The sequence below is a fragment of the Dipodomys merriami genome, unplaced genomic scaffold, assembly GCF_024711535.1.
Source record: "Dipodomys merriami isolate MVZ:Mamm:240054 unplaced genomic scaffold, mDipMer1.0.p SCAF_15, whole genome shotgun sequence".
Taxonomy (NCBI): Eukaryota; Metazoa; Chordata; class Mammalia; order Rodentia; family Heteromyidae; genus Dipodomys; species Dipodomys merriami.
In genome coordinates this window covers 11,001,462-11,021,838 of record NW_027202826.1, presented here as the reverse complement: position 1 = coordinate 11,021,838, position 20,377 = coordinate 11,001,462, and the positions used below count along the sequence as shown (strand labels likewise).

The 20,377-nt window shown below is 37.5% G+C and overlaps 1 protein-coding gene across 5 annotated transcripts in view; it reads right to left on the bottom strand.

Annotated features, from left to right (window-relative positions):
• The window catches only part of Arfip1 (ARF interacting protein 1), a 61,945-nt gene that overhangs the window by 3,769 nt on the left and 37,799 nt on the right, over window positions 1–20,377 (bottom strand). For all 5 annotated transcript variants that reach the window (XM_070022234.1, XM_070022236.1, XM_070022232.1 and 2 more), the window contains 3 exons: window positions 18,238–18,459; window positions 14,570–14,727; window positions 8,043–8,217 (listed from right to left, as the gene is read on the bottom strand). In XM_070022234.1, the coding sequence (XP_069878335.1) occupies window positions 8,043–8,217; window positions 14,570–14,727; window positions 18,238–18,459 (555 nt within the window). The remainder of the gene's footprint in view (window positions 1–8,042; window positions 8,218–14,569; window positions 14,728–18,237; window positions 18,460–20,377) is intronic.

Here is a 20,377-nt window from a genome sequence, read left to right as displayed (position 1 = left end):
GATGTGAGGCACCAATGCCTCTCACAGAAGCAGAAGCTTTAAACAGAAATGAGTAAAGAACCTTCAGAGTAGGACTGAGAGGCAAAGTGGATGATATCACCTTTCTTCCCTGTCTGCCCAGCATGTGGCACTCCCAGATGTAGCTTATAGTGACTGGAAAACTTGAAGGTGAACCCATAAAGCAGGAACTCTTGTTTTAAAGCGAAGTTAGATGATGTATACCTTCTTATTCAGAGAGTTTATTTCAAAACAAGCATTTTCCAGTTAAGGTAAGTTAAAGTTAGCCTAAATATAATCATAATTATTAAGTTCTTCAAAGTAATTACTGGCTCTCCCAATAAGTCTAGGAAACAGGGCTTTTAATAAGTGCAGCAAATTATGGACCAGTAGCTTGGGTTAAAGTATGAGAAAAAGTGGAACAAAACTATTCTTTTTTTTTTTTTTTTGGTCGGTTGTGGGGCTTGAACTCGGCCTGGGCGCTGTCCCTCAGCTCTTCAGCTCACGAGCGCTCTACCACTTGAGCCACTGTGCCACTTCTGGTTTTCTGGTGGTTAAATGGAGATAAGTCTCATGGACTTTCCTGCCCGGGCTGGCTTTGAACCGTGATCATCAGATCTCAGCCTCTTGAGTAGCTAGGATGACAGACGTGAGCCACAGGGCCCCAGCCCCAAAACTATTCTGTAGGGAAAAGTCCCATATCCTTTCTTTGTGCAAGACTACTTCAAAATGGTCAAATACTCTTTCTCTTGCCCATCCTCGATTTTTCCCAGTTAGCAAGGCACCAGGACAACAGCAGGAGCGTAGAATATAATTTTATTAGTTCATAACAGCCTTGGAAATGCCTGTCATGTTAAAGCAACTACCGGTTGAGAAAGAGAAGCATTATCAAAAATATGGGTGTGGGCACTGGAAAGGGAGGAGGGAAGGAAAGACAAATATGAGCTCCAAGTGGGGGTGGAAGAATAGATTTTATTTTTCTGACTCACTGGGATAGGTTTCAACAAATCACTGACAAGCAGAAGGTTAAAAAAAAGTAGTTCTAAGCAAGAACTACTTTCTGTGTTTTGTAAAGAAAACTAAAACAGCTTATAAGGTCATGTCAACAGCTCATGGGATTTCAATAATGTCCTAGTTTTTAAAATATACAGTAGCACCTTAAAATTCTGAATTTTTGATTTCTAGCCCTTAGGGGAATGCTAGCCAGGTATGAGGCTGTGTGCCTGCTACTCAGGAGGCTGAGACACGAGCATCCTTTAGGCCCAGGAGTTTGTGGCAGGCTGGGAACATAGCACAACATTGTCTCAAGGAGAAACAACAAAACAAAACACAGAAATTTTCTCATCCTTAGTCAAAATTGTCTGGTGTGTTGTCATTTCTATTCTATGATTTTTCACTGTTAGTTCTCTTTGCTCACTTATTCCTTCTCTTCTGATTGCTGGTGGTTTAGGTATGATCAATATGGCTTCTGTTTGCCAAGGTTATATGTATTCCCATCTTTTCTCTCTGCTATTTTAAGAGCCTTACCTTGAGCAACATTAGCATTCTACTTATTAAAAGCTGAGTTCTGGAGTCAAAGAAACCTATGTTTAAAAACCTTGTCTGACTGTGAGACTTTGGGCAAGGTATTTAACCTCAGTAGCAGCATCAGTATTCTGGGTATATGACCATCTAGATCACAGATTATAAAGATAGAGATATTACAATATACAAAATCTTTACAGCAAGCACTCTCTATTTACAGATTAGTTAAAGGTCAGTTTAATGGCTTCTCTAGGGGGAAACCAGACTAGTAAGAAAGTACAGCTTTATCTGAAGAAAGGCCTGGGCACCACAGTAATACATAGGGAAAAGAAAGAAGAAAAGGAAAAGAAAAGGAAGAGGTTTCCCCACTTCATTCTTTTCTTGACGTATCCTACAAGTTCTCTTATCCCATTTTTGGTTTCAAGTTTAGATTAGTCCCTGTTCCTTCAGATACTCATGAAATCCAGAAGAAAGAGAGAAGTATGTAAGCAGGGATTATGTGCATGCTAAATTCCTTATGAGATAAAAGATCAAATGGAGCTATGTGCGAGAGGCAAAATGAGGCCATGAGTAGACAGATTCACTAAGGAAGCAGTAGATTCTGTGCTCGCTGGCCTCTGGACACTTACTAGTCAGTAAGAACTCAGTGAAACCAATGGTTAGGCTACACTCACTTTTATCCACAAAAATATACATACACATAATATACATGCAAAATATATGTATAATTTATAAGTATGGCAGTAGAAAAACTATATTTTTGAGAAAAGCCCAATCTTATATAACATATAAAAATATAATTCTATTCACTTAGTAACCATAAGCTTAATAGAAAAAGCTCTATCAAAATTTAAGGCACCACTATTAGTACTTAAAAATCTATGAGCAGTAATATTATGCTAGGCTTTAAACTTTAAGCAAGGAGCAGAAGGACTGGGGCTGGATCTCAGTAGCTCGCTCGCTTAGCGTGTGTAAGACTCTAGGAAAGAAAGAAGACAACTGAAAATTTAATACGTTTATAAATCATTAACACATTTGATCTGGAGACTTTTTCCTGACCTTTTACACCTATATAGTACTTATTTTCACAGTCTTGCTCATCAAAATGCCATCTAGTGTAGGCACTTCAGGCTATCACGGACATTTCTCTTCATCTAACTCTATCTCTTCTTTTTCAGGCTTCACTTAGCATGCTGTATGTAACAGATTTTGTGACTGACCCTCATCACAGAGGGCTGGTCATAATGCCTGTATTGGCTATTTAGTACTACTAAATAGCCACTAAAGTGCCACTATAGCCCAAGCACCTTAAAAAATTAGGAATTTTTTTTATAAATGTAATTTTATTGTTATTATTAAGGTGTTTCACAGAGGGTTTATCATTTCATAATAAGGAATTTTTTAAAGAGTATCTTTTGAAAAGCTAAAGGATGGCATAAAAAGATAAAAGAATCAAAACAGTATTACAATGAAGAGGGAAAATTCCTCTTTATCAATGACTTTTTAAAATCAAACAAAGCAACGTACAGCTGAGTCATGCAAGGAGCCGGGGTCAACACACAGTACTGAGTCATGGCTGAGGGTTTCCAGGTCAGGTTTAAAGGCACAGTGCAAGGTCAAATTATTAACCACTGCTCTGACATTTTACTCAAAAGGTTCTACTTTTAAACTGCAAAGGCTATAACTAACACCTAAAAAGAACACACGGTACTCTGGCAGTTAATAAGCATTAGTGATGCATTGTTCTTAATGCAATCAATATGCCCAACACAGGGACTGATTTTGCCAACTGCATGCTTAAGCACAGGACAAACTGAGAATGCAGACAGCTTGGAGGTATTTCTCTGAAAGTCTAGGGGCAATACTTCATTTTTGGAATAAAAGCCACTGGACACAATGTTAAGCCTGGCTAGGACAATACTCCATATATGTAGCCTCTACTTATTATTGTAGAGTGAAGTTTCCCAGCATTAGCTTCCTAAGGGCACAGGTTTTTCTCTCCACTTTGTGATTGGACAATAAGCCTCATGGACCTGGTAGATAGATGCTCTTCCCCAGCCATGTCCACCACATCATCTGTGATAGCAAAAAGAAGCAGAAGGCTCTCATTTTCCTGAGTGCAGATCTCTAGCATTTGTTTCTGCACAGCACAACATGTTAAGCAATGTGGCTGCCAACCGTTTTCTCAGGACCTCTTCACCAAACCTGATCTGGCACTCCAGCAGTGCCTGAAAGTTATGAGGAAGAAAGGCACCTTCTGGGATTTCATCAGCCTCATGCCCATACACAGGTATGTTAACCATCAAAATTTCTAATAAAGACAATAGGTACCCTGTGTTTTCCTTCTTTTCAGGGTTTAAGTCTTTTTTATTTTATTTTATTTTGGTATTAATCTTGGGACTTGAACATAGGGCCTGAGCACTGTCCCTTAGTTATTGCTCAAGGCTGGCACTCTGCCACTATAGCCATGCCTCCAGGTCTCCAGTCCAGCTTTTTGCTGGGTAATTGGAGATAATTTTCTCAGACATTTTCTGCCCAGGCTGGCTTAGATTTCAAGTCTTCTGAATAGATAGACCTATAGACCTGAGCTATAGGTGCTTGGCTCATTCTACATTTTCTATTGTCTTATGTATTCTCTTCTTTTTTTATTTTTAAATTTTTTATTGTGAAAATACTGAACAGAGGGGTTACAATTACATGGGCAAGATAATGAGTACATTTCTTATCAAGCACTGTAGCCTCCTCCTTTGTTTCCCCTTTATGTATTCTCTTCTTTCTCCTGTCCTTTAAGTCACTAAAATAAAAATAATGCAAGTATGACCTAGTCCAACAGTGGCACACAAAAAGAAATTCATGAATATTTGCTGAATAAAGGAATAGAATGCAAAAAAATTCCAATTTTACACACCAATTCAATTAATCCACGCATATTTACTAATTTACATATCTTTTTCTTTTACTGTTCAAGTATCTCTTGAACTCTGCTCTTACATATATTTTTCTGCTCTTCACATATATTTTTCTTTTACTGTTTAAGTATCTCCTGAACTCTGTTTTAATGGTTATAGAAATTAACACTGCCTTAGTGAAAGACTTGATATTTTACCCTTCTTTTTTTTTTGTTGGTCATGAGACTTGAACTCTAAGCCTGGGCGCTGTCCCTCAGCATTTCAGCTCAAGGCAAGCACGCTACCACTTGAGACACAATACCACTTCTGGTTTTCTGATGGTTTATTGGAGATAAGAATCTCATGGATTTTTCCTGCCTGGGCTGGCTTTGAGCCGTGATCCTCAGATCTCAGCCTTCTGAATAGCTAGGATTATAGGTATGAGCCACCGGCGCCTGGCTTATGTTAGCCTGCTTAAGAACACAAAATCTGGGCTGGGAAGGTGGCTCAGTGGTAGAGTGCTTGCCTTGCATGCCTGAGGCCCTGGGTTTGATTCCTCAGCACCACATAAGCAAAAAGAAAAAAGCTGGAAGTGGCACTGTGGCTCAAGCGGTAGAGTGCTAGCCTTGAGCTGAAGAGCTGAGGGACAGCACCCAGGCCCAGAGTTCAGGCCCCACAACCGGACCCAAAAATAAAAAACAACAACAAAAAAACACAAAATCTTCACTTTTTAATATTTATATCTAATATAATATTTATATCTAATAAAGCATTTATTAGATCTAATAAAGTTTTATTAGATCTTTTGATAAATCTATCTCTTCCTTGGTAGATTCACAGACCTAAAAAAAGACATAATCCTCAAGTTAAATTATAGTCATATTAAGGAAAAAACTAATCTTTTCTTTTCTTATTTTGGAGGTGCTGGGTTTTAGAATGCAGGGCCTCAGTCTATGCTAGAGAGAGTACATTCAACTATTATTACTAGCCTGAAAAATTAATTCTGAGCAAAATTTTCCCACATCTGATATAGTTCTAAGTCATATAGAGTTGTTAAAAGAGTTTCAGCTGGGCACCGGTGGCTCACGCCTATAATCCTAGCTACTCAGGAGGCTGAGATCTGAAGATCATGGTTCAAAGCCAGCCTGGGCAGGAAACTCTGTGAGACTCTGATCTCCAAGAAAAACCACTAGAAAACTGGAAGTGGCACTGTGGCTCAAGTGGTAGAGTGCTCACCTTGAGCTGAAGAGCGCAGGGACAGTGCCCAAGCCCAGAGTTCAAGCCCCACGGCCAACAACAAAAAAAAGAGTTGCTTATTCTGATCTGCAAATTCTTCTGTACCTATTTCTGTACTTCTAATTCTGGAAAGAAAATACGCATGCATTTGCTGAATGACTTCTATATACTTAGCACTATGTATGCGTCATGAGTGTTGAAAAAGAATGCAGGGAACCTCTCACAGTCTATAATAACATCACAAATGTTGTTTTTTTCCCTCTTCACTAAAGTAGCTGTGATTTTTTTGAGCCTTGAAAGGAACAATAACAGGTCAACAAACTGCTTTAAGTCACAAAACAGCTCAAGTTGCATCATTTAAAGGTCTTCAAAAAGAGAAATACACATGAAAGGAGAAAGATGAGAAGAGCCCTTACTGCTATGCAACTTAATATTGTTTAGTAAACAAGAAGAGTATCAGAAACAGAAACTGGTAAGGACTTTTTAGGTAAAAGGCAAATACAATTATATCAAGAGATAGAGAGGTAGGAAGGTTTCTCATTAAGGACAAATAATACATCCATATACATGATTTAACATTCAGTGCATACATATATAGCATACACACACATATATAAAGATATATATTACATATATAAAAGTGCGTATTTTATACACTCACCTCTCTTTGTTTGGCCAAAGAGAAGGCTGGACTAAGTACATAGTATAAACCTCTTAATTTTTAAACTAGAGTTCAGAACCAGACACTTCTTTTGTTGTTATTACTAAGGAGTTATACAAAGGGATTACAATTCCATAAATTAGGTGAGTACAATGCTTCTTGGACAATAACACCCCTTCCTTTGCTTTCCCCCATCCCTCTATCCCTGCCCCCAAGTTGCATTTTTTTTTTTTTTTTGGTTCGTTGTGAGGCCTGAACTGAGCCTTGGCACTGTCCCTCAGCTCTTCAGCTGAAGGCTAGAGCTCTACCACTTGAGCTACAGTGCCATTTCTGGCATTTTTCTGCTTATGTGGTGCTGAGGAATTGAACCCAGGGCCTCATGCATGCAAGGCAAGCATTCTACCACTGAGCCACCTTCCCAGCCCCTGCATAGTTCATTTTTTACATAGTGTATATTAAACACCACGAATACATTTGCAGAACCTAACTCTTGACATGTCTCAAAATGTAAAAAGGAGTTAAGCACTGAACACTGAAACTTACTATGACAGTCACAAGATTGGCTTTTATTAAACTATTTTAGTCCCTTATAAACTATTTTAGTTCTTTGTTATCTGGTCTTGCATTTTAGAAAAGAAGTTGGCCTAGCAATGTAGCTCAGTGGTAGAGTGTAACCATGCTAAGAACATTACGAGGAGCCACGAGAGAACCGTGACAGACCCTCCCTCAGCAACAGGCTACCAACAAGTACAAAACAAGGTCTTTCAGGCATTATCAAAGTACAAAAGTGTATATTTCATGACAAGTTAGTTTGCATATTTAAAAAATCAATCTGCAATATTTAAGAAATAGGAAAGTCTATTATATTTCATTAAAACTCAAGTATTAAGTGGATTATGTGACATCTGTACATAAGAGAGAAGTTAAGGTACAAATTTAGCTGTGGTTTAACAACAGATCAGCAAAAATCCCCACATCTGAGGCAATTCAAATTGCCAAGGAAGCAAACAAGTATTATTGACAGTTTCTAGACCTACATGCTTGTTTTACTTTTTTTTTTTTTTAGCTATTAGAATAAGAGTGAAAGTTACTCAATAATAACAAAAACAAAAGAAAGTTCTCTCACAGGTATGTCTTTGTCCAAATTATAGTTACTATGTGATATAACAGATTGACAATATCTCCTCAGTTTTGAAGGATTACATTAAAAAAAATAAGCCAGGCATCAGTGGCTCACACCTGTAATCTTAGCTCCTAAGACATTTCAAGCTAGCCCAGGCAGAAGTCTTTAAGATTTCATCTCTAACATTAAGAGGGCTAGATGTGTGGTTCAAGTGACAGAGTGCCACCTGTGATTGAAAAGAAAAACCCAAACGAGAGTGTGAGGCCCTGAGTTCAAGCCCTAGTACCAGCTCAAAAGCCCCAAACAACAACAACAAAAACATAACTATAAGAACTTATCAGTGGACGAGTGCTTGCCTAGCATGCTGAGCAACATTGTTTGATAGCTGTTATACAGTAAAAACTGGGAAAGCAGTTAGTAATTTACATGACAGAAAGGCAAATAAATGCTCTTCATGTACCTCTAAAAACTCAAACTGATTAACAGTGGAATTCCTTCTTGTAACTGTCATGAAAGAGAGTTAGTAGGGGGAAAAAAACCCTTTCTATTAATTTTTCTCTTGTGTGACTTTAAAGTCCCCAGAAAGGTGTCAAAAAGTTAAGAATAAATTTACCTTATTTTCTTCTAAAAATTTCAATTTGATAGACACATCACTGCGCATTTTATCATATTTTTCTTTATGTGCTTGGAACAGATGCTGTGACTGCTCAATTTTTGGCAAAGTGTTTGCATCACGTGGTCCAAGATTCAGTTCTTCCAAGTCAGTTCTATATGCATCATATTCAATCCTAGGAAGAAGAGATTAAGCAATATGTACTACAAAGAAATGCATTCAAATGGCTGGAAACAAGAGTTAAGTTAATCTACCCCATATGTTTGTGAAATCATTATTTCTTTAAAAACAAAGAGCTACTAATGTAAGAATAGGGTGGAGATTGAAGATGTAATTCAGTGGTAGAGTGCTTGTTAGCAAGTGTGAGGCCCAGGATATGATACCCACCACCACAAAATACACACATACATACACAAAAAGAAAGTACAGTATAAGAATGAGGCCAGGTGCTGGTGGCAAAATCAGAATCATAAAGTTTATATCCTAAAACTAAAGGTATTCAGATATCTATAGGGTGATATCTCCTAGTCTGGGAATACTTTACCACAAAAAGTAGAGGTGTGTGGGTGGTAAAGAATAATGGCAATCAGGGGAATAATTAACTAATTAGATATCTGAAAAAGCATCACAGAGTGGAATTAAAAAACTGTAATTAAATTTTAGAATTGTAAAAACTTACTGCATCGACTAGAGTAAGATTGGTAGAACACTGCAGAATGTAAACAGCAATGGGCCAATCAGAGATGTATAAGATAGCATGACCCATGAGGGAATTAATTCAATATGTTGTAATCTGAAGTGATAACACAATAATTGGCAGAATTACACAGTGACTTAACAGACAGGCGGACTGAGATTGAGCAATACTATGCCCTGTTTAGCAGTGCAGACTTAACTGAGTTGTATGGGAAGCCACTGAAGAACTGTGATATATCAAGAAGCCAGCATAGATAGCTCTGTTCTGGAGAGAAAGGTGACCCTCATAGCAGTGCAAGGAACAGAGACTGGAGAAGTCTAAGAAAGCACAAGAAATCAAACTACTTAGAACACCATAGACATGAGGAATCAGTCACTGAAGAAGGACAAAAAGACAGTGGTGCCAGGAAGACAGACACAAAAGACTTCTAGGGCAAGACTAAATTGGTACCAGGAATGAGCTAGTTAATTCATGAGTTCAGTAGTCAAACTCCACCGACCAGTGGCTCCAATGTCTTTAGCTAGTATTATCCTCTTTGTCATATGTAAATGGGAAGAATCTCCAGAAAACTTATGTGTTGTGTGCATGCACACATTTTAGAAACTAGACAGTGAAGAAAACCTTTAGAATGCTTATTATTACAATTCAGTTAGAAGAGTTGCTAGAAGCAAATATACTAAAACTAAGAAAAAGAAAAAAGGTAGAACAAAGGCAGGATCCCACATCTCATGCCTGTAATTCCAGCTACTTGAGAGACAGAGGTAGAAGAATCACCATCTGAGGCCAGCTTGGGCAAAATACAAGACCCTTTCTGAAATATGACTACTAGCAAAAGGGGCTAGAAGAATGGTTCAGATGGCAGAGTGTGGCTCATAAATGCAATGCTATGCGTAAAAAACCCCAGTACTACATTAGGAAAAAAAAACTAAACTAAATTTAAAATTGCCCTTACAATAAGTCACCACATGCTACTATTTTAAATATCCTTCAATGCTCTGGAGAACATTTAAACAGTAGCTAATGATTTCAGCAGAGTTGAAGTTGTAATTCTGAGTTTATGCTCTTTAACTTTTTTTCATTAAGTTTGTAGATGTGTCCAAATAAAACTTCCCAAAGTGCTCAGTATTACCAAGGGCAGTGTGTACTAAGTTTTCCAAATGCAACCCTCTCCTTCAAGACTGCCAATCTGAACTGAGCATACATTAATGAAGTTAGTGAGGGTTACTTTAAGATTTATGTAAAACTTCTAGAAAACAGGTGTCCACATCTGAAACGTCTTCTACACAATTGACTCCCTTGTTGCTGCTGCTGAGTGTGGCTGTCAGAAGATCTGCGACACACAAAGCACACAAAGCACCACAGGACTAGGAAATCCTTGTATACAATGCATAATAGGGAGCTTTAAAAGGCCACCCAGGCATTTGCCTAAATTGCCACTTTTTGTACTGATCAAATACATGACCTTTGCCCTAAAAGTCAGTAAGTTCTGGTTTTGATGGAGAAGAAAGTCAGTTCCTGAAACACTTCTAGATTCTTTTAGAATATTATTTCTCAGTAGGTAGTATTTCAGTGTTACAGCTTACCTAATCTGTAGCTACTATATTAACAGGAATCTAACCTTGTACCAAGCTTAAAGAATAAGATCATATATTGTAATTTGAATAAAAGGATAAATGATGGGCTGGGATTGTTGTTAGTTTGTCAAGCATATACAGAAATTGTCTAAAGGTTTCCTTTAAGTAACCAGCTACCAAGTACATACAACTTGATTTATAGCTTTATAAATGCTCCAAATTAATTTATATGTTATATAAACTGAGATATCATCTTTTCAGTTAGGTTTCTCATTACAAGATGTGAACACTTTTTAAAAAAAAAATATGACATGGGCTGGGAATGTGCTTCAGTGGTAGAGTCCCTGCCTCGTATGCATGAAGCCCTAGGTTGGATTCCTCAGTATTACACACAAAAAGCTGGAAGTAGTGCTCAAATGGTAGAATGTTAGCCTTGAGCCAAAAATATATGTTAAAATATATATTAAAAAACATGACATGATCATTGTTTTTTCATGCTGGTGATTGACTCCTAGGTCCCTGCGCATGTTGGCCAAATATTCTATTACTGAGATGAAACTCCATTCTCCCAATTTTTATTTATTTTATATTTTATTTGTGCCAGTCCTGGGGCTTGAACTTAGTGCTGCCTTTGAGGTTTATCTCATCACTACCATAGCTCCACTTCCGGCTTTTCTTGGTGGTTAACTGAAAATGAGTCTCTCCACCACCAGGCACTGTCTCATGTCTGTAATTCTAACTACTCAGGAAGATGAGATCTGAATCACACACACAGTTCAAAGCCAGCCCAGGCAGGAAAGTCTCAGAGTCTTATCTCCAATGAACCACTAGAAAGCTGGAAGTGGCGCTGTGGCTCAAAGTGGTAGAATACTAGCCTTGAGCAAAAGAGCTCAGGAACAGTGTCCATACCCTGAGTTCAAGCCCTACAGCTGACAAAAAGGAAGAAAAAAAAGTCTCAAACTTTCCTGCCTGGGCTGGTTTTGAATCACTACTCTCAGATCTCAGCTTCCTGAGCAGCTAGGATAGGCATGAGCCACCAGCATCTAGCCCTCCTCCCAGTTTTAAATTAATCCATATCAAGTATAAAAGTAGGAGCACATGGGCTCTAGTCTTGGCTTTGAAACCGACTATATGTGAGGGGAAGAGCCTTAATATTTGTCCCCTGTAAACAAAATATAAAATGTTTTACGTTTGCGACTTTATTAAAGTCATTGTCCTTCAATATGTGTCAATTTAAAAAGCTATTGTAGAAATAAAGACTGAAGGGAAAGACAGTATATGCTAAACAATTAAACTATATTTCTAATATAGGTAAATAAATTATTTTTTTATCTACCTATGCACTGGAGAAACAAAACAGATTCACATGTTTCTTAATTGGGAGTTGGGGGTGTATTTTTTGGGGGGGGGGGGTCCGGTCGTGGGGCCTGAACTCTGGGCCTGGGCGCTGTCCCTCAGCTCTTCAGCTCAAGGCTAGCGCTCTACCACTTGAGCCACAGCGCCACTTCCAATTTTTTTTTCTTTTTGCTTATGTGGTGCTGAGGAATTGAACCCAGGGCATCATGCATGCAAGGCAAGCGCTCTACCACCTTCCCAGCCTGGGGGTGAATTTTTGAAACAAAAGAATTCTTATCTTCATGGGGCTGAGAAGGTGGCTTAGTGGTAGAGTGCTTCCCTTGCATGCATAAGGACCTGGGCTTGATTCCTCAGCATCACATAAGCAACAAAAGCCAGAAGTGGTGCTGTGGCTCAAGTGGTAGAGAGCTAGCCTTGAGCTGAAGAGCTGGGGGACAGTGCCCAGGCCCAGAGTTCAGGCCCCACAACCGGCAAAAAAAAAAGAAAAAAAAAAAGAAAAAAAGAATTCTCATCTTCAAAACTCCCAAATATTAGAATTGAAAAGATTGGAAAATAAAGAGGCTTCAGATGGGGCTGGGAAGATGGCTCAGGGGTAGAGCGCTTGCCTTGCATGCCTGAGGCCCTGGGTTTAAGCAAAAAAAAAAAGCCGGAAGTGGCGCTGTGGCTCAAGTGGTAGAGCGCTAGCCTTGAGCTGAAGAGCTGAGGGACAGTGCCTAGGCCCAGAGTTCAGGCCCCACGACCGGACCCCCCCCCCCCAAAAAAAAGGCTTCAGATGTTTAAAGACAAAAAAGGAAGAATATCAAGTATGTACAAATTAGGAGATTATAAAGAATATTTGACATTTAGAAAAGAATCATGTAGAACTTATACAAATAAAATGCTTCATTCATACTGAATATGTATATAATGAATCCTTTGAAAAACATACTGTCCATGAAAGGAGTTAAACAGACTGGAAAACAATTCACTAGGAGTATTATTAAAGGCAAAATCATTAGAAGATTTTTTTTACAGACAGATTCCTTCAATGTAAGTGAAGGAGATACTATTGAAAAATTCCTCTTGATTCTTTTCTCCCCCATTTTCTAGTTTTAATATCATGTTAATGATTCAAACGATAAAGAATAGAAAAAAAAAAACCTAAGACCTAGACCTGCACACACATACAAAAGCACTTAAACTGGGTATGGTGGTGCATGCATTTAACTCCAGCACTCGTAAAGATAATGTAGGAGAATTTTAACTTTGAGGTCAGCCTGGACTACATAGCAAGACCTTATCTCAAACAACAAGAACAAGAGTATAAACATGTAACAGTAAGAAGACTAGGTGTGTCACCTCTAGAACAAAAGGTAAAAAAAGTCATGCTTCTAAAAGGTGAAGTTTGCATCCATCTTTAGCTACGGTATCAAATTTCACAGAAAAATATAATCGGAACCTCTAAGAGAACTGGACTGAAAAGTAAGGGGACTGAAAAGGCAGGGTATATGGTGGAAAAACTAGGCCTAGAATCAAAGCAGAAATTTTTTTTTTTGCCAGTCATGGGCCTGAACTCTGGGCCTGGGCGCTGTCCCTCAGCTCTTCAGCTCAAGGCTAGCGCTCTACCACTGGAGTCAAGCACCACTTCCAGCTTTTTCTGCTTATGTTGTGCTGGGGAATCGAACCCAGGGCCTCATGCATGCAAGGCAAGCACTCTACCACTGAGCCACCTTTCCAGCCCCAAAGCAGAAAAAATTTTATCATGGGTTTATCTCTTTTTAGACATTTGTAAGTATTTATAATATATATTTTATTCACATATCAAAATGGTTGTGATAGGGTATATGTATGAAATACAGCATATAGAATACTTGCATTATAACAACTTCAACATATAAGGCAAATACTGAAAAGGCATGGTGGTGGATACTTGTAATCTCAGCACTCAGGAGGCAGAAGTAGAATCATGAATTCAAAGCCAGCTTGGGCTATATAATAAGACCCTGTCTAAAAAGACCAACAACAAACTACAAATACTTCTACAAAAGGTAAACTGGCACATGTTTGAAGGCTAGTTATACCTGGACAAAAGAAAACTGGAAGTTGGGGCTGGGAAGGTGGCTCAGTGGTAGAGTGCTTGCCTTGCATGCATGAGGCCCTGGGTTTGATTCCTCAGCACCACATAAGCAGAAAAAGCCAGAAGTGGCGCTGTGGCTCAAGTAGTAGAGTGCTAGCCTTGAGCTGAAGAGCTGAGGGACAGCACCCAGGCCTAGAATTCAAGCCCCACAACCGACAAAAAAAAAAAAAAAAAAAAAGAAGAAAACTGGAAGTTGGTGTCCACGGTTCAAACTTGGCTGTGGAGACAGAAATGAGCTCCTGTATCAGAAGCAGACAGTGCGATCAGTGCGCTGTGAGGGCAGTGAGCTGCTTTTGTCAGGAAATACCAAGTAACAGGGGTGACAAGTACATTGGGCCACATTATCGAGGACCATCTACTTTCTGGTCGTCTTTCTGGTAGGACAGAGGGCCCTGTGCTTTTCCAGGGAAGCTCAAGCAGGGAGGTTCTCCATTTCTTTGCTTCTTAGCAGGCAAGGTTTGGACACCTAACAATGCTCAAATGCACCTTCCCAAGGCTGAAGCAAATACTCAAGGCCTTTAGAAACTTCTGTGGGAGCTATGGCAGCATCAAGCACTAGAGGCACTTAGATCAGAGTCCTAATTAAGTATTTCTGAGTTTTTATTTGGCTTTGGCTCTTGTGTATTTCTAGAATTATGTTCTCCTCTCTTAGTTCTGTGAATTTTCTATATTTTTGTATATTTTTTCCTCTGTCAATATTGGACAAAGTTCTTTCTGCAATTAAATTTACAGGTGAGTATGTGCCACCTGAAAAATGGGCAATCTAGCGGGAATTGGTACCTACCTGGCACTCTCGTACTGTTTCACCGTCATTAGTGTATCTTCAATTGTTTTGTTCACCAAAGTGTTCACGCTGGCAATGAAAAAATTAATGGCCCCAAGAAGGGTTTCTCCATTTTTAGCCAGCAGCTTCTGAGTATCTGCATTGTAGCCAAACTCTTCCTAAAACAAAGTACCACCGTTATTTAACCAGTAAAACAATTAGTAGAAATGACTTCGAAATTTCAACCATATCTCTAATGGGAAAACATCTGATTTAGAAATCTAGCAATGGAAATTTTACTTTTTCTTTAGATCTTTAAATATTTAAAACTCTATATCACAGATAGCTATATAATTATCAAAAAGTTTAGTAAACCAAAATAGTCATCAGCTCAGATGCATAGCTAAACCTAGTTTTTAAAAGTAAAACTACTTTGTACTAGAGAAAGAATATTTTAGTTTCTACATTGTTTGTATTATATTATAAGCACAGCTGTTAGGGAAAACTATAGCAGATTATTAATCAGAGAAACTATAACTTTCACAACCAAATTAGGTAATAATTGGCTAAAACTATGAGACATAAAATAGATTGTAATTTTTTTGTGTTTTGACTGAATCTCCTCAAAGTATAAATATTAACAAGACACATTTCTTTGTAGACTTAGTGACTAGCTGACTTCCAAGCTCAGGTCTATCTATACGCACAGCTAAGGAAGGATCATTTGATGCCAGATTTAATTCATTTTCTTTGAATGAACTATGTTTTAGCTCAGCAAACATTACAAATGACTCCTTTAGAGATAGCCAGTATAAACACCAAATGTTGAGCAGTGAAAACTTGCCAGTCTGTTTGGTTAATTATAGATTAATTAGGAGCATATGTGATCAAATAATAATAAATGTTAATATTTTATTGCAAGATATATCACTGAACTTGTTAGAAGCACTTCAATTTCAGTTGAAAAAGTAATTAGTTTTGGTCAGTTGTGGGGCTTGAACTCAGGGCATGGGCGCTGTCCCTAGAGTTCTTTTTGCTCAAGACTAGCATTCTCCCACTTTGACACACAGTTCCACTTCTGGTTTTCTGATGGTTAATTGGAGATAAGAGTCTAACAGACTTTCCTGCCCAGGCTGGCAGGAATCGGGATTCTCAGATCTCAGCCTCCACAGCAGCTAGGATTACAGGTGTGTGCCACCTGTGCCTGATGAAAAATGTAATATTAAATCAACTAGATTCTCAGATGAAAATTTAATGCTACTTTATTATAATCAAATTTCTAGGTGGTAAATTATCTAATAATTCAATAAAGAGCAGGAAGGTAAAAGAGATCCATGTAAATCTTTCCTAAAGATTTAGTCTTCGGCATTGTGTAGAATTAAATGACAACTACTGGTACACAAAGGATTACATAAAAAGAGATCTGAGGTTAGCAGTTCAAAGTCAACTTGGGCAGGAGCCTCCATAAGATTTTTTATCTCCAATTAACTACCACAAAGCTAGAAGGGGAGCTTGAGCAAAACAGTTCAGGGACAGCACATAGGCCTTGAGTTCAAGCCTAAGGGCTGGCACCAAAAAAAAAAAAAAAAGTAAGACGTGATATATTGCAGTCACTGATATAAAATAATTAGAATGTTAGTAAGTAAATACACATATGTATATGCTTTGTTTATTAATAAATTAAATTTTCTTGTCAGTTACAAATGAAACTAAAACATCAAAGAATATTCACATCATGAATAAGGTTTAAATTCTAATTTGCCACTAGAAAAATGGAAGACTAGTACAATTTCCAGAGTTAAAAATCTAGTTGCTGGGAAGGTGGCTCAGTGATAGAGTGCTTGCCTTGCATGCATGAGGCCCTGGGTTCAATTCCTCAGCACCACATAAGCAGAAAAAGCTGGAAGTGGTGCTATGGCTCAAATGGTAGAGCTCTAGCCTTGAGCTGAAGAGCTGAGGGACAGCATCCAGGCCCACAACCGACAAAAAAAAAAACAAAAAAAACCCTAGTTGCTAAAACATCATATTATTGGCATAAAAACCAATACACAGACCAAAGGAATATAATAAAGAAGGAGAAATAAATCCATGCACCTATATAGCCAATTAATCTTTAATGAAGACATCAAAAACCTACACTGGAAAAAAGACAGACTCTTGAATAAATGATGCCAAAACTGTACAGAAGCTACCCTTACTCCTCACAAGCTAAAAAAAAACCCATTCCAAATGTACCAAAGATCTAAACACAGGGCCTGAAATTGAAACTACTAGCAACAAACTGAAGGAATACACTTCAAGATACTGGTATAGGAAAGGATCTTTGGCTAATATACCAAAAGCACTGCCAACAAAAGCACAACTAAACAAATAGAATGGGAGATTATACTGTATTTGCAAACAACTCCTCTGATAATAGATTAATATTCAGCATGTATAAGGGACTGAACAACAAATGAACCAATTAGAAATAGGCCAATAATCTGAATAAGCATTTCTCAGAAGAGAATAAACAAATGGTCAACATCACTCACTAATCAAGGAAATGAAAATCAAAATCACAATGGAAGCTCAATGCTCTCAGTTCAACCCCAGTTCTGCTCCCCTAAACAAAACAAAAAACTCACATGAGTTAGCATTGCAACTCAGTTAAACTAGCAATAAGCAAAGAATAACAATAACAAAAACACAGGTGAGAATGTGGAGAAAGGGGAGCTTTTATGCCATCATAAAATATTATATGGACCTGGTTCCTGGAAAAATTTAAAAAACCCAGGAATTGCACTACTGGCTATATTTTCAAAGGAAATAAAACCAGAAAGTCAGACACAAAAGCCAACTATATCTTTTTTGTCTATCAAATGACTCAATTAAAATTGAATTTCTGTATTTTTCATTCTTATGATATTAAAATTCTTCATAGCAAACAATTCTTTGTCCAAAGTTTTAGGATAAAGTGATTTAATCTTCTACTTTATCTAATTCTTCAAGTTAGAAGTCTATAGGCCAAGAATATCTATCTGTAACTTTTGGTTCTAGGCAACGAACAAGAAAAAGAGGGTCACAAGATAGTTAAAAAAAAAAATCCTAAGAATTTTGTTGAAGACTTAGAGATAAATCTTGAGAAATAATTTCATGCTAAACTTCATAATTCATTTTATTTTATTGTTGCAGTGTCTTGTATGTGCTAAGTATGTACATTACACCTGAATTCTATCCCTATCCCTAAACTTCATAATTTAGTGATTTCAATAAGTGTATCACAAATCTATTTGAGAAAGTTACCATTTGTTTGCACACTTGATTGGTAAGAGATTTCCAATAAGTGACTAATTGTTTTTTAACCTACACCAAAGAATTATACAGAGCTAAGATTCTTTGTAGGCTTAGTCACTGGCTAACCATTTTCCTACTTTCTAACCCAATTGTTTTCTCCCAAAGTTTCCATTAACATCTATTCTAAGGTATAAAAAGATCACTACATTGACAGAAGTCAATTGGTCCTTCTTAAGTATATTAAAAGAAAACACCTCAAAATTTTCATTACGTGGGTTTAAAGCCATGTGCTGGGCTGCATCCAAACACAGTATTTCAAAGTGTATTAAAGAGTTCAACAAATCATAAAAATTACCTCTTAGAACCCTTATTCCCACCTCTCACCCTCCTAATAGTTTTAAACATAATCTTACATGGAGCTCTAGGGACTTCAAACTCAAGTCAGCAAATGCATCTCCAAGTTGTCTTTGTGTATGCACCATCTGGAAAAGCTGGGTCGACAACGTCTGAGCCAGTCTTAGAATATTTTCATATTTTTTCTTATTATCTCTTAATATATCAATCTGAGCTTCAAGTTCAAGGTCCACAGTTCTTGAGCCACGGCCTAGTTTCTCAGAGATAATCTGTCGAGTACACTAAAAGAAGAAAGATGTACTTAATTAGGGAAGAAAAATAAAGAACAAAGTAACAGAGAAACCACAAACATAAACCCTAAGGCATATCACATATACCAGTTGTTTTTCTTCCATGAGCTAGTCTAACAAACCAAAAATTGATGCTGCTTTACAAGCTTATCAGGATTCAGAAAGAAATCAATGTATCAGGGATCAGGCATGTCTAATAACTATTACTAACCAAAGGAAGTTTTAAAATGTATCTAGCTCATTTATATACTGCCAAATAAATTCTCTCATATAATCCAATTTCAAGTTTACTGTATTTGGATAAATGACTTCAATATCTGACATTGTTTGAAAAGTACATATTGAGACTGTTAATATAAGAATAACTATCAAAATTCTAACTTCTTATTGGTTTAAATTTTTTTCTCTTCTATCTTTCCCTAAAATAGTTTATGTGTATGTATATGTGTAAAGGAGGAATGGCAGGAAAAAAAGGAAGGAAAAGAGAAAGAGGGAGAAAGTAGACAGGTAGAGATTTGATAGTCTTGAATTCTCCTTTTACTTTTGCCCAGATGGCATAGTGTTAAATTACATTCTTGTACATTACATAATGTAGTAGAAACTTATACATGTTTAATGTATCGAATTTCAAAGCCCTTGGAAATAAGTTTCTTAGTAATAATTTGTGATAAAAATTTAAAAATGCATTTATTTCACCATTCACTAATATATTTCAAAGTTAACTGCATATGGAATCCATATATTCTTCATAATTTGCTCTTTATTAGGTTTCACAATTTTGGTTGAAGGATTAATTTTGCCATCAAGTAATACAGGGAAAAAATAGTGAATTCCCTCTTTCTTTCTTTAATCTTAGCAAACAATAGAAAACCGAAACTATTAACAGTCTCATGGATGTTCTAAACTCTCTCTTAAACACACAATCAAGTATATGCTATTTTCAGAGTAAGTATGAGATTGTGTTATACATAGTATATCCTAAACATTTCTTTTTTTTTTTTTTTTTTGGGTCCGATCGTGGGGCCTAAACTCTGGGCCTTGGTGCTGTCCCTCAGCTCTTCAGCTCAAGGCTAACGCTCTATCACTTGAGCCATAGCGCCACTTCGGCTTTTTTCTTTTTTCTTATCTGGTGCTGAGGAATCGAACCCAGGGCCTCATGCATGCAAGGCAAGCACTCTACCACTGAGCCACATTCCAAGCCCCTAAACATTTCTTTTCTATGAACAAAATATCTTGAACCTTTTCGCCAATATAGATAAAGCGCCATATCTTGAACCTTTTCATCAATATAGATAAAGTGCCTGGCTTTTTTCTTTCTTTTAAGAGAGTCTTGCTGGGCACCAGAGGGTGAGCCTGTAATCCTAGCTACTCAGGAGTCTAAGATATGAGGATAGCAGTTCAAAGCCAGCCCAGGCAGGAACATTAGTGAGACTCTTATCTCTAATCTCCAACTAACCATCAAAAAGCAGAAGGTGAAGCTCAAGAACAGAGCACTAACTAGCCTTGAGCAAAAAAGCTCAGGGACAGCAACCAGTTCAGAGCCCCAGGACTGGCATACACAGAGAAACAAAAACATCTTAGCAATTACCATGGAAAGCATAGAAACATTTCTGGAAGATAAAATCACACCAGGTGAAAAGTTTAACTGGAAACACTGTGATTTTTAAGCAGATAAACTTTAGCAAGAAGTATCTGAAATAGTAACAAGATAAAGGAGATGAGTCACTCATCCGTTCACCTTTTTTTAAAAATTTACTTTATTGTATTATAAAGACTAAGATTTCTCCTGCCAGAGACATTTATTTATTTGTAAGCTAAGACATGTAGTATCTTCCATAGAATAATCTGTTGATAGGCAAGAAGTCAGACTTATTGGAGGTTTGTAGACTGGCAAAATGAAAGAGCTGTC